Source organism: Ruditapes philippinarum, unplaced genomic scaffold (assembly GCF_026571515.1).
Source record: "Ruditapes philippinarum isolate M1 unplaced genomic scaffold, ASM2657151v2 ctg8730_1_1_1_1, whole genome shotgun sequence".
NCBI classification, from domain to species: Eukaryota; Metazoa; Mollusca; class Bivalvia; order Venerida; family Veneridae; genus Ruditapes; species Ruditapes philippinarum.
In genome coordinates, this window is record NW_026852491.1 from 22,591 (window position 1) to 38,283 (window position 15,693).

Here is a 15,693-nt window from a genome sequence, read left to right on the forward strand (position 1 = left end):
CACAATTGATGACATAATTGATTATACAGTTTGATAAACAAACTTATAGTGCGTGACCTTTCACCTTAAACTGCGACAATGCTAATTGTTAAAACAGACAATTACTATGAAGAGATCTGTCAAAATATATTTCATCATAACTAGGGTACATACGTTTAGATTACATACTATTGCCATTTTCTCCTTTGAACTTTGAAGTTCAAAACAATGTGCTAGTCGTCGAGTTATGATGACACATATCTCATCAATGTTCTATTCTTAATATTTTGTATATATTTCTCTTATATTTGCAACACATCGATTTACAGCTAGCGGCACGTACACTTGAAGCATCAATATCCATATTTGAAAAGACATGTATAATGACATGCCAGTAATATTATCGCTTCACTGGCGAGACGAAATATTACAAACCATTTCTTAACCAAGTATTGTTGCATTAACACAACATGACAGTTTGAAATGATAAAACTTCTTTAAAAAACAATCTAAGCAGTTTTATTATAATTTATGTTTCAATGTTGTGATTTAAAATGTTGTGCAAGAGAAAATCAAAAGTATGTGTAATTGTGCAGATATTCATAATATTATGTTTATTATATATCAACATAAATACATGTAAGTTTTTCTTGTTTTTATGTTTATTATTTATTTATTTATTTATTTATTTATTATGTCTTATACTTAAATGTTTTATAATATCACTATGTAAACGTACAATGTATGACATTAGCTTATTTAAACGACTGTTGTGCTGGCAAATTTGTTAAAAACGAAAGCATTAGACTTTCAATTAATCTTATTTATTAAATGAATTATCTTATCATAAATTCATAAAATGAAGAGTTTTAAAAGGAAATGTAGGAAATGCAGCAATGTTATTATTTTTATTACAGCTTTTGTTGCACTGAACGGAATTGTGCTTCGTTTTTTCAGTGCGTATATAGTTATATTCAATACACGAAAAGATGAATTGTTATATATCCGGTTTTGTATTGTTTCTGGAATCTTAGAGACCACTGATTAATCAACTGCTTATCCCAGTGAAAATATAAAATAGATAGTGTGTTTGTTTTTTTTTTACTTTCAATATATATTGATTTTTTGATTGTGAAATTATATTGTTGAAAATATTGTTCATTTCATTATTTTTTAGTGAAAACAACTTATTTTGGAAGTATATTGGTGAATCGCACATTCCAAAATATGTTTTATTATCCTTCTGAACGTTGACATGACCTTTTGGACAAAATGAAAGATATACATTACAATATGTACACTGACAACAGTCTTATTACAAGTGCAATTTTTTGTGGAACATGCAACATGCATGGGCTCATTTTCAAAAATAAATATAAATGCCTCATTCTTCTTTCATCAGAGTTTAGTATATATGTTTATACCATTCACTTTATAGGGTTTTTTATATAGAATTGTTTTATATATATACGGTATGAATTGATTCTCCTTTATATTGATACTTCTACAGATGAATTATTTTTTTGTATTTAACCCTTCTTTATTGGTATAGTTTCAAATTTGTTCTGTTTTTTTCAAAGATCAAAACACCTATTTCTTTTTACAGACTCTGGTATTAAGAAGGACACAATTTATTGGCTATCACAACAATACAATTTGAGCCATGTAAGTACATTTTTTGAACACATTTACCTAATTAAGCATTTAAAAAAAGAAAACAAATGAATCCAATTGAAAAAAAATAATTATATTAAATTTTTTCCACCCCCCCCCCCCAAAAAAAAAAAAAAAAAAAAAAAAAAAAACAAAACAAACAAATGTGTTATTACTACTACTACAACTACTAAGGAGCAGTGGCAGTCTGTTTTTGAGTGAAAGAGAAAAATTATTTTCTATGCATTTATAATATTACTAAAATTATAAAGTATTATTACTTAAATTTCAAGCGTATCGTAAATGTTTTAGTTATAGTTTCTGTGGAATCTCATCAAGTTATTTTATAGTCAATATTGTTTTGTAAGTACTGTTTTAACTTCCGGAACATATTCGTCTCTATTCGTGTTAACAATAATAGTCTTCTTTCTCTGTTGTAACAGTTCCAGTTTGAATAAGCTGTTTTAATAGTTATTGCTCTTCGTTTGATAAATTTGATAATTTGTTCAGTAATTTCAATTCCATTTATTACTGCCTCTGCATAAATATTAAATGAAATATATTTTGTCATGGCGATTGCAAACAATGAACGTACTTTGGCAAAAAGTAAATATAGAAAAATGAATTAAATCAACTTTGAAACATGTTTAATAGTATAACAATGTAGGATAATATCGATGTTTATCGACACGATTCATCTGAGGTCTTCTTTGAAGTGCAATATTCTCTGTACTGTGTTTGGTTTGATGTATAAATCAACCCCGCTCAAAAATAAAAGAAAAGAAAAAGAAAATAGAATAAAAATAAATGAATAAATAAAATATGAAAAAAGAAAATAAAACAATTAAGATAAAGTTTTGATTGTTCTCAAGGACAATAATAATTAATAAATCTAATTATTTATATGTTTTCAGAAGAATTGTGTGAGTAACCATCATGAAATAAATGCCGAGTTACACAAAAGGATAACAGACACAAAATCAAATAATTTTGAATATCAAAACATATCTTTCGCATCGATAACAAAAACAGATTTGATAAAAATCGAATTAAAAACACAGCATACAATTATGAAAGATCGTTTGGAATCAATACGCCAAAAATGTTCACATTACATGCAGGATAAATACTGGCAGACATTTCGCCAAAGTGGCGATGTGTTAGCCTACGAGGAAGAGCATATCTATTTTTGTATTGTTCCAAAGACTGGGAATACATTCTGGAAACGTATCATGCGATTTTTAGGAAAAGACTACCCAGAAAGACAGAATATTAACCGGCCCCTCGATATAGATAGGCATTTTGTTCATGAACGTGCTTTAAAAAATCTTAAGATGTGGAAAGTGCATAATCCAATTTCTCGCATGCTTATGACGAAAGGAAAAACATTTATGTTTGCACGAAATCCATACACAAGGTTATGGTCGGCATACATCGACAAGCTTTTTCTTCCTGATTTTTGGCATAAAGATGCTGTGGTAATTATTAATAAACTTCGATCAAATGTGACACAATTTGAAAGAAAGTGTGCAAATAATGTTTCATTTTATGAATTTCTTAAATTTGTCACTATAACTTATACAAAAGGATTGGATAACCACTGGGAAAGATTGCACCGGGTATGTAGCCCATGCCATGTTCAGTTCGATGTCATCGGTAAACAAGAAACATTTCGTTTAGACTCCGAGTATATATTAACACGGTTTGGTTTAGAATTTTTGAAAGAAAATACAACAGAGCTTGATATGACAGGGATAGAAATAACAACAATTTCAAAATACAATTTTGATTTAGAAAAAACAATTAAACACAAATGTTTTGACAAAATTGATGTTGCTAACAGATTATGGATAGCCTTTCAATATAACGGTTATATAGACAGACTCACGCCTTTTCCGAAATCAGATTTGCTTAAAACTAACTTTCTTGATAACACAACTGGAATATTTACAGAACTTGTGTTTAGAACAATAAAATATCAAAATAGATTAGGGATTAATGTTAAAAGTCAAAAACGAACGATGATGTTAGAGGCATATAGGAATATACCAAAGCAATTATTGGAAGATATCGGTCATGTGTATGAGTATGATTTTGAGTTGTTTGGATACAAACCACAATTGTTTGATGATTAAATGTGTCCATTGGCTGAGGATAAAACTCATATTAATGCATCAGTGTTATTGTGCTCTTATTGTTGTCTCCCTGTAGCTTCATTTTCGTTATCCAAACTGTTTATAAAACTGAATAATATGAGTTTGTATATATTTCGATTAGATCATAAGATATACTTAGCACAATATTTAACACAAAATATTTTGACATCTTTGACGGGTGGACCATTCCCGGGAACTCTGAATGTTCACGATATAGGTTTTTCTGAAAGCAGCATGGTAATTGTAAATGTCCAGGATATATATATATCTTATACTTATTCATAATGTCATTTCACGGGATCTTTGTATGGGTATACACCGTGATTACGAAGTGTTATTACTTGCTTGTTCAATACTCATACTAGGTTATTGTCAATATTGCTATAGAAGTATGTTGCAAATATCATAAATTATTGAAAAAACAGTTATTCAACACAATGTTTCCACTTTCTTTAAACCTTAACTTTTAAACTGATATTTTCTAATATTTATGAAATTACAATCATTATGCTATGCAGTAACTTGGTACTTAAGCATCAAACTCTCTACTTGATTTTATTGCCTTAGCAAAAGCAAGCACCATTTACTTACAATTCAGGACAGGTAAATTTTGGTATCAATTTGATAGGCATTGGTTATAGGTTCTGCGCATTAGTGTATTAGGAAGATAACTTTTGACTTTGGATATAGTAATCTCGTCTACAGAAAGTATCTCCCCTTTCTCTAAAGATTTTTTCTTCAATGTATCCCACTGCCTTGTCTAGCCCTTCTGATCTCATTCATCATCTCCTTCCAGTTAATTTATTATAATTGATTTTCATCTTTTATTGCCTTGTGGGTTTTTATGATTATTAGTTTTATGATGATATTCCTTCCGTATTTGCCCGTGTCCCCCGTCCCGTTTGCTGCACTTCTCACCGGTGATCCTACGTTGGAATGTCTCTCTTGTTGATCTTGTTCTTCATTTAAGTTTTGCGCGTACATATATATCTATGTTTTGACAAACACTTATATGACAGAAAACAGGCACGGATAACACACAACCTTTTCCGGATGCTGCTGTTGTTGTTGCTGTTGTCTGCTTTACAAAAGATCAAGTCCAATGTGGTAACCGGAAAGTCAATCTAAAGTTAGCATTTCTATTAGTTTTTGTTTGTGTTCTTTTAATTTGCACACATTTGAGATGATAATGAATATTTCACTGTTCAATTTACATTGAAGGAAAGAAAAAAATATATTATTTTCTCTAGTAGAAAATATTAACGAAGAAAAAAAAATACAACATGTATTAAGGAGAGCATTTGTAAATATATTTTGTGCATACCGTATTGACATTAAGGAGACCTCATCTAAAAGACAATAAAATGTTTTAAGGAGGCCGGCATGTTTCAATTAAGCCACAAAATATAAGCAAGCCAGGGATACATTGGCTTCAAAAAACCTTATTTAAATATCAGAGGGTTGAAGCGAAACATATTTCAATGTACTTAACTATATATAACTCTCAATTTTGAATTGAGGAGACAACTTGTATCTGGATTATTGATATAGAATTTAATTGACATGAAATGTATTATGTCATTCTCATTCAAAACAAAGGAAACATCACATCTATCTCAAATATCTATCATGAGAACCTGTGCATATAAGTGTCAACATTTGATAACAGTTTTATATATCTGTATAAAACTAGAATAATGGCACACGGTATAAATAAAAATATAAAAAGAAAGTTTGTGTACCTTTATCTAGTTACATTTTAAAACAATGTAACACATTTCTGATATCAACAAAATATGATGTTTGCGTGTACTTACACAAATGATATGTTAAGGAAATAGCAAACTTACGTTTTACTGTGATGTAAATATTATTTCATATTGAAATAACAACAATATTTGGGATACAAGCTTTAAGAAATTTTAAAATCCCATGAATAACAGCACATAAAAATATTTGAGGCAACAGCTCGATCATTCAGATTGATATGTATAATTCCTGTTAATGTAAAACAGCTTATATACTATAACATTTATTTCTGTCCCTATAAAGATAATAAAGTCATGGTAGTTAAACCTAACCTAAAGCTGCTATGTAGATGATAAAGTTCAATATGAATGGTGGATGGACCAAAATAATTGGATAACACGTATTTGGGATACCAGCTTAAAGAAATCTTAAAATCCCATGTCCTTATTATTTATTACTCAAAATAATATCAGCATCTGATAACATTTGAAACAAATTTGTTTACCATTAAGATAAACATTCTTTATTTGATAAATATCACAAACAAATTTTGACTTTCAGAGTGTAAGGTTTTTGCTTTGACCTATTCACCCAGTTTAAAACAGAAGATGACCCAAGTTCAACTTTGAGACCTGCGAATTACTTAGATAAACAGTTTGGCAAAGTTAATTGATATACATAAGCCTGTGATATCTACAGTGTTGACACAATTTTCATTAGACTTTAGCTGTTGATCTACTTTTAAACTAAATGACCAGACACAATTTTCATTAGACTTTAGCTGTTGATCTACTTTTATACTAAATGACCAATATGTAAACTTGACCGGCGGTATGCGATGACGATAAATACTCTGAAAAGGTTAGATGAAGATCTCATCTGAACTGTTAACTCTAAAGTGTGAACTATTTTTCGATGTTTTGACCTAGTGACCATGTATTTTAAAAGCGATTACACATATTCAATCGTGACCTGCATATCATTGAGATAAACAAACTAACCAAAGTACACGATCAAGATTTTAGAATTTAATATTGTTCTCATTTTGCATGACCTGGTGACTTACTTTTTGACACCAGATAAACCATATTCAATATTAACCTGTATTTCACAAACATTCAATCAAATTTTGACTGAGATCTCATTAAAATATGTGACTGCTAAAGTGTTAACAAACAATATGTTGACAACGAACGAAAAACGCTTGAGCATTGGCCTATGCTCCAAAAACTGCCTCAATCTAGTTCCTGCAACCTAATCTGCTTCCATCTGATTCCTTTCAACTTTTTTAAACTGGTTCCCCTAATCTTTCTTCGTCTGGTTCACCTCAACTGCTTCCATTTCCTTTCCCTCAACTTTCTACATCTTGTTCCCCTCAACTACCTCCATCAGCTGTCTCTATCTCGTTTCCTTTAAATGTCTCAATATGGCTCCACTCAACTGCATCCATCTCGTTTCCTTTACATGCATTCATCTGCTTCCCCTTATCTGCCTCCATCTCGTTCCCTCAACTGTCTCAATCTGATTTCCGACAATTTTCTCCATCACGTTCCCCTCAACTGCTTCAATCTGGTTCACCGCAATTTTCGTCATTTTGTTCCCCTTTACTGTGTCTATCTGGTTCACCTAATGTTGTTCAATCTGATTCTCCTCAGCTGCCTCCATCTGGTCCCACTCAACTGTCTCCATCTGGTTCCCCTCACTTGCCTTACTTGTGCGTTCGTTTCTACCAACTACAAAACTGATTAAATAAAAAGCTTTAAAGCCAACAATACACTGCCCCTTAATACGATTTATCTACTTGTAATGTTTCATGCTGGTGTTTTTACAGTTTTAGAGATATCACCAAGATAAAGAAAATCTGACAGATGACAACCCAATTACTGAAATGGGTCTGTCTTATCCATATATAAATCAAATCCGTACATAAATACAAATCTGACAACTAAACCAATATTTAATACTTTGACATTGACTTTCAAGGACAAGGTCTGTTCAACAATTTAAAAGGGTCTGTCAAAAATGTGGTTTTGTCAAGATATAAAGATAATCAATATATTATGACCAACTCACAGCCAATTTTAACAAAATATCAATAAAAATCAATATATTAACTTGAACGAGGTTAAGTTCATTGACAAAAGCTCAATTTGAGTTTGATATACAAAAAGATACATAAAGGCCTACCTAAGAAATAGTGTGTTGTAATTTGAAGTCAATCCATTCATTCATAAGAAAATCTATAGCAAAAAAATGGAAATATTAAAAAGCAAAATATTCAAACATTCTAAAGGTAAACATTGATAATTTTCTTATAACATTTTCATTTTGAGATGTTAACAATTCAATAAATTTTGGTATATTTGTTCTTTTTTTTTCAATAATATTTATCTATGAGCTGTTTTCTAAAAACCTTGTATTGTGGACATTCTAATAATACATGAAATTCATCTTCTAGTTTTAAGCAAATATTACATTTTATTTCATTGTAAGGAATTGCTTCAGGTTAATGCCATCTTCCAGTTTCAACTTGTAATCTATGCGAAGAAGTCCTGAAACGTGATAAAGATTTTTTTTTTCAATATTAACCATTGACAGGTATGATTTAAAACCAAAATCACAAAATAATACATAACTTCTTGCTCTTGATGAATCTCTTAAAGTTGCATACCAATTTTGTATAAATGTATTTGTTAATCTTTGTTTTACTATTGCTAAAATAAATTTATATCACCAACGCCCTGATTAATCAATACTTCATTGAAACCTAAATATTGTAACAAAAACATAACAGACATAGCCCCGGACCTTGAATTTGGTTTAAGTTCTAAATCTCTACACATAAGATCATATACAACTTTGACATATTTTTTACTGCTTGACTGAACAACTTTTAACCAGTATTTTATAACATTAATAGCTCTCGTGGTTTTTAAAGATGCCCTTCCAAGTTCACCATGGATAAAATTGTTTTGTGTTTGTCTTTTAACTCCCAACAACTCCTTACAATACTTTAAATGTATGTTTTCTTATATCAAGTAAACCCCATATTTGTGATCCATAGTTAAGAATTGGTAAAATAAGTTTATCAAATAAATCCAGTTTATGTTTAACTGACATACAAGGGAATCTTATCAGCTCTTTTTCAAGTTTATACAACGCCTTCAATGTTTGTCCAGAGAGTGTTTCAAAAGTCATATTGAAAGATCCTCCAACAGAAAAAAACAACGCCTAGATATGTAAACTTTTTAACTATTTCAATTGACTGACCTTTATAATAAAAATTCAAATTATGTCTAAGTCTACCCCCTTTTTAAAAAATCAAAACCTTTGTCTTTGTACAGTTAACACTTAATTTCCACCTATCACAATATTTGTCTAATAATCTTAATCTTTTTTGTAAGCCCTCCTCTGTTTTAGACATAATCACTTTATCATTTGCATACAATAATAAAAATATCCTTAAAATACCTAAGTCAATACCTTCAAAACCATGTAACATAACATATTCTTCTATATCATTTAAATACATATAAAATAGAAACGGCGAAAGGGATTCGCCTTGTCTTACTCCCAAGTAACATACAAACTCTTCACTAATTGTATTATTGTATTTTACTTTTGATCTTAAATTCTCATACATGGACCTAATAATATTTATCATTTTACCTCTCGCTCCAAATTGAATTAATTTATACCAAATAACATCTCTTACCAAATAATCAAAAGCTTTAGTGAAATCTATAAAAACAGCATACAACTTTTTATTATTATCTAATAAATGTGTTATAACACCATGTAATATAAAAACATTATCAATAGTGCTCATGTTTTTTCTGAAACCAGCCTGGGATTCTATATACACATTGTATTTTTCAGCCAATATATTTAAACGTCCATTTATTACTTTTGTAAATATATGTAGATAAGGTTAAATTTAGCCAAGTTCTCTTTTTAGAATGTTTACGGTAATAATTTCCCTTTAAGGCCAAACCAAATCTATTGTGGTGTTATGTGTTCATGTTTGTCTTTGTACCTTTTGTTATGAGTGATTGAACTGGTTTTGCAAGTTGAGTGATGGATGATTGGTTTTGGTATGCAAGTTATTTTTAGATGATTTGGTTCTGGGATATAACATTTCTTGGTAACTGACCACTCCTTGTCTCGCTTTCGAAGTGAAAACAGCTTTAAAATATAGTTTACTGTCAGTTATTTCTTAATAGAAATACTTGCTTATATTCAATTTATTTACTCAATTAGATTTCTTCTATTACAAGCCTGGTATGTATATTTGTATATATTTATTTGTGAAATTGTTTTTATTGTAATTTGAATTGTTGTGTAATATTCTGTAATATGTATTTTGTGAAATGTATTTGTCTTGTATTATATTTGGTTGTAATGTGATGTCTTATACTTATATTATTTGTTACAGGTTTTATTCTGTATTGAATAAACACATATAAACCTCATTGAGATTTTAGACAGTCGCCGGTTGAGGCAGACGTGTTAATTTCGCTCTGTGTTTAAATTGTGATATTCGATTATTAAAGCTTGGATTTTGATAAGAAGTGATATCTGGAATAATGAATATATTGTGCATCTTTCTGTGTTTTTATTTCTTTACAATATCAGTTGTGGAATGGGTAAAATCAAGAGAAAATTTTGGAAATATTCAAAACTTTTATCATAAAAATCAAACAGAAAGTCAAAAATTGGATTATTCCTATTCAAATCGGATATACCCTCGAGAAAAATTATTGGATATCGGTAAATATGTATCAAACAATAGAAGCAGTTTTAAAATTGATCCCTCCGTTGCACATACAATAAACGAACTTAACATCGCTCAACATCGAAAACGTCGTGGTAAAAGGGGTGGTCAAAAAAAGGTCATCGATCATCCAGAGGCGTCGATTATTCAAATCTAATCCATCCAAAGATCACCAATACACTAAAGCGGCACGATGAAAAGATCAAGTGCATGACTTTAAATTGCCATTCCGTTGTTACGAAAGATGTCATTGTCGGACAATATCTTCGAGAGGAGAAAATTGACTTTGCAATATTGACTGAAACATGGTTTTCCGACGATAAGCAACATCATATCGATACTTCTGACTTGAATCAAAGTGGTTATACTTTAAGTCTAGTAAATCGTCCAAACGAATCGGTGGCGGGGTCGGTCTCGTATCTCGGACTGGGGTTAACGTTCGTAAAATCAATAGCCGCACCAGAAATTCGTTCGAACATGGCATATGGAAGGTAGTTTTACGAAACATTTCAATGACTATTGTGGGTGTTTACCGACCACCAAACCTATGTACAGTCACTAACTTTGTGTCAGAATTTTGTGAATTTTTGGAAGATGTAATACCGCAAAACTCTAACCTGATGTTAATGGGCGATTTCAACTTACATGTAAACGACGGTACACACGCAACATCAGAATTCAAAAACTGTTTATTTTTGCTTGGGCTTCATCAGCATGTCGACTTCAGTACACACATTGGGGGCAACGTACTAGACCTTGTAATAACTGAACAAGAAAATGGGGTTAAAATAAAATCATGTGAACAGGGTCCATTTTTATCAGATCATTGTGTTGTCAAAATTGTGACTGAAATAAAAAAGGAAAATATCAAAAGTGAAACAGTCTCGTTTAGGAACTATAAAAATATTGATAAAGACGCTTTCTCAGAAGATCTGAAAAGTCTAGAAATTGAACAAATAGACATAAACGAATATGTATGTGATTTTGAGAATAAAATTCAAGTTATTTTGGACAAACATGCCCCAGTCACAGAGAAAACTCGTATTACTCGTGCTCCAAAGCCATGGTTCAGTGATTCAATTCTTGAAAAGAAAAAATCATTTCGGAAAGCAGAAAAAACATGGAAACGATACAAAAAACCCGAGGACTATCATTCATTTCAAAATGCCCGGAATAAATACTTTATGGAAATTAAAAAAGTGAAAAAGCAAACATTCAGCGAAAAAGTTTCGGAGCTTAAAGGCGATTCAAAGAAATTATATAAATTTGTGACAGAAATTACCGGAAGTAAAGTACAAAATCCTACGCCAAGCGGCGAGAGTGACAATGCTATTGCGGATTCGTTTGCGGACCATTTTATGAACAAAATTTCTAAAATCAGAGAATCTTTGAAAACTTACCCGAACTACGAACCTTCGGTCAAAAATGTGGAAAATCAACCAAAATTCGACGAACTTTCCGAAGATGATGTGAAGAAAATCATAAACAATATGCAATCGAAATCGTGTGAACTCGACGTACTACCAACTGTCGTCTTGAAAATGTTTTGACTGAATTACTTTCGTTGATAACTAAATTAGTGAACCTATCGCTCAGTCAAGGCATCTTTCCTGAGAAATGGAAACAGGCTGTAGTTCGACCATTGCTTAAAAAAGTTGGACTTGATCTGATCTATTCGAATTATCGCCCAGTCAGTAATCTTCCGTTTCTTTCAAAAGTTATTGAAAAAGCAGCCCTATTAGTGTTAAATTCACATGCTGAAAAAACATAAACTTCTACCACAAATCAAAGTGCTTATAGAAAAAATCATTCCTGTGAGTCTGCGCTTCTGCGTCTTGTGAACGACCTTCTCGGCGCAATGGAAAAACAGGAAGTGACTGCTTTAATCGCCATTGACCTGAGCGCCGCGTTTGACACGGTCGACCAAAGCATTTTGATCGACGTGCTCAACAAGCAATACGGACTTACCTCTACCGCATTAAGCTGGGTTGACTCCTACCTTCACCCACGCAGTTGTCGGGTTAATGTAAACTCGGCATATTCGACGTCACGTGCACTGGAGTGTTCTGTTCCTCAAGGATCCTGTCTCGGGCCCTGGTTGTATCTCGCCTATGCAGGCACACTTTTCGATGACATTCCGCGACGGTCACACTTCGTGGCTTCGCAGACGACCATACTATGGACAAATCGGTTTTCTCCAATATACAAAACAGTGAAAAGAATACAATAAGTGATTAGAAAACGCTGGCGAAACAACGAACAACTGGATGAATTCTAATAAGTTGAAAATGAACACCTCAAAAACCGAATTCATTATGTTTGGGAGTAAGCAACAACTTACCAAATGTGAAACTAAATGTATCAAAATTGTAAACGATACCATCAACAAAGAAAACTGCATTCGATATCTTGGTGCTTTCCTCGCACGAAAATTTGAACTTCAAAGAACACGTAAAGCGGAAATGTAGAACTGCCATGATAAATTTTATGCGGATCAAAAACATAAGACAATACCTCACAAAGGAAGCGACAGAGACTCTTGTGTTATCTTTAGTAATGTCTCACTTAGACTACTGTAACTCCATCTTATACGGTATCGCAAACTGTGATTTACAAAAGATGCAAAGGATTCAAAATATGTGCGCAAAGTTAGTTCTTTCAAGAAGTAAATATGATAGCTCTAAGCAAGCTTTGTTCGATCTTCACTGGCTGCCAGTAAAGGCAAGAATAAGTTTTAAAATCTTAATTGTTTGATGATTAAGTGTGTTCAATTTCATTTTCATTTTCATTTTCAATGTCATTTTTCTCAAATTCATCCTCCTGCATTGTCCCGTCCTTCTGCTCCTATTCATTGTCTCCTTTCAGTTAATCTATATAATTTTCATGTTTAATTACCTTGTGTGTTTTTTATGATTAGATTTATTGTATTTGCCCGTGTTCCCCGTCCTGTTTGGTATCCTGCTGCAAAACGATCTAATGTTGTCATTTCTGTTTTTTTTTTTAATTTGCGCACCTTTAAATTAATATTGAATATTCCACTGTTCAATTTTCATTGAATGCAATAAACAATTTTAATCTTTCCTCTAGGAAATATAATGTGATATTTGTAAAAATTATTAACGAAGTATTGTAGATATCGATGCATTGGAAGCACTTTTTTATTTATTTTGCATCGAAGTTACGTTTTTTATCACTGTACATACATGACACTTAATACATGGAATATCAAAATGTACAAAGATACACATTTTTAGATAATATGCTTTAAAACAAAAAAACATTTAAATAATATGACATAAATTTAAGAATAAAATTCAGAATCTTCAACATTACCGGGCTAGTAAGAATGCAACTCTTTTATACTATTCATGACGTAAATTATTTCACATTTGACATTTGAATAACAAATAAGTAGAAACATGAATAATTCCGTTTTTAACTTTTTTTCCGCCTTTGTAAGAAAATTTGTAAATTTTTGTAAGGTTTATTTTAAAAATATATTTAATATAGGTATAAAATTGCTTCCCCAAAATTTTAATATATTTTTCAGTTTATTGTTTGACCCCCCTTTCCCAAATTTTTCTTTAAAAATGATGAAAAATTTTAGAGACAAAGAAAAATCGCCATACCATAGCTTATGCAAAACGTTAAGGACCATTGTCTTGAAAGGATTAAATTTATTTTCTGGCTCTATCTTGAAAAACCTGTCATAGGGAAAAATCTAGGACATCTGTACTGGTAATATTTTATATTTCAAGATGTCGAGATACTTACAATTTTGGAATGGAATATATTTTTTTAATATACGAGAAAAGTATTTTTTCAGTCCTAGAATTTATGAAATGTCTTATCTGAGAATTAGTGTTTAGTAACAGTCCTCATAACAATATTTGATTTGGAATTGTGTAAAACATCCAAATGAAGGTCCTCATTTGGTGGTCCTCAAAAGAATATCAAAACTTTACAGGTCCTCATTTATTTTTTCTAATAACCTATGAAGTGTATATAGAAGTTCTATAGCATAGCCTGTTCATATCGGAAAATATTTCAATTCTATGTCAATTCAATCTTCTCAGACCACATATAGATAGGGTCGTCAAAAAGCGGGTATAAATCATAGTCCTCCAATAGATACATGTACAAGTGTGTGTGTGTGTGTGTGTGTGTGTGTGTGTGTGTGTGTGTGTGTGTGTGTGTGTGTGTGATGGTGTGTGCTCCTGTAAGGACCAGCAACTGAGGAAATTTGTCAGGAATAACAGCAACGAGTGAGGACATGACCGACAATTGAGCCCATCCTCAATTGACAAAAATATTTTATACTCTAAAAATGCTTATTTTTTGCTAAAACATGTAAAAAAATGTAATCAAGTTGTGTCCTCGGTTGGAGGTCTCATATGATGGTGTGTCGGGGCTGTGTGTCGACCTAAAAAAGTAGCCATTTTTGAACTTCCCACTCGGCGAATTATTGCGTCCTCAATTGCTGGTCAGATTTGACAAAACTGGAATACAGCATTTCTATTGGTTGAAATTAATGCCAAAAAATGGGAAAAATATTATTTAAGCTGTTAATTAGTAGATGTAGACACTCTAAGAAATATTTTAAAATCCACTATGAATTTTATAAACAGGTAACATTTGTAAAAGGTTATCTGCTTACTTATCGGAAGTCATTTAAAGGAAATTTGGAATCGGACATTTTTACTGCGTGTACAGTACAGGAATGCGGAGGCAGAAAAAGGTAAAAGAATCTAATTTTTGATGCTATATTACTTCTAATAATTCATTGCAGCTTAATAGGCTTTACAGTTGTACTATTTGTTTTTCTATACTGTTAAGTCCTAAAGTTTAGACAGCCTCAATTGATCATAGTACATGTACAGAAATCAAACTCGTACCCAAACCATTTCGTTTTATCATGCCTGTTGAAAGGACTGATTAAAATTCTTTAAATAAGAAAAAAAATATTAAATCTAATAAAATTGAAAATAAAAAACAACAAGAATTGTGAATGTTACTGCAGGGGATAGGTAAATTTTTAATTGTCACTTATTTTTCGCGATGCCGCTTTTTATTAAATAAAAATTGGAAGCTATGTTTTGTTAAAATGTGTGTATAAAACACTAAAAATGAGTTGATGAATGAAAACTACTGAAGGTATTGTTTACACAATTTGAACGAAGATATCTGCCAGTATGTGTTAGTTAGTCAGGGCTTTTTTTCCTTCTATAGCAGGGCCGGTATTGGGCTGCTTCCCCAAAGAAAAAAATTCTTTAAAATCATGCAGTTTTCCCAAAAAATGAATTTACATCAAGTTTTTTTCTTCCCCTTTTGCAAATATACCGTGTATTTTTTCCCCAAAATTAAGGGCTGGGCTGCTTCCCA

General features: G+C 31.4%; 2 protein-coding genes across 2 annotated transcripts; both read left to right on the forward strand.

The window, feature by feature from the left end:
- Nucleotides 1-1,543: 1,543 nt before the first annotated feature.
- LOC132714810 (carbohydrate sulfotransferase 11-like) lies at nucleotides 1,544-10,009 on the forward strand. Its single transcript, XM_060697738.1, has 2 exons — nucleotides 1,544-1,644; nucleotides 2,547-10,009. Exon 2 carries the CDS (start codon nucleotides 2,703-2,705, stop codon nucleotides 3,765-3,767), a length of 1,065 nt encoding a protein of 354 aa, XP_060553721.1. The 5' UTR covers nucleotides 1,544-1,644; nucleotides 2,547-2,702; the 3' UTR covers nucleotides 3,768-10,009.
- An 814-nt stretch (nucleotides 10,010-10,823) lies between these two features.
- Nucleotides 10,824-11,861, forward strand: LOC132714799 (uncharacterized). The gene has a single exon (XM_060697729.1). It carries the CDS (start codon nucleotides 10,824-10,826, stop codon nucleotides 11,859-11,861), a length of 1,038 nt encoding a protein of 345 aa, XP_060553712.1.
- The last annotated feature ends 3,832 nt before the right edge of the window (nucleotides 11,862-15,693 follow it).

Coding starts and splice junctions, on each gene's coding strand:
- LOC132714810 (XM_060697738.1), top strand. CDS start 2,703: ATGAAAGATCGTTTGGAATCAATACGCCAAAAATGTTCACATTACATG.
- LOC132714799 (XM_060697729.1), top strand. CDS start 10,824: ATGACTATTGTGGGTGTTTACCGACCACCAAACCTATGTACAGTCACT.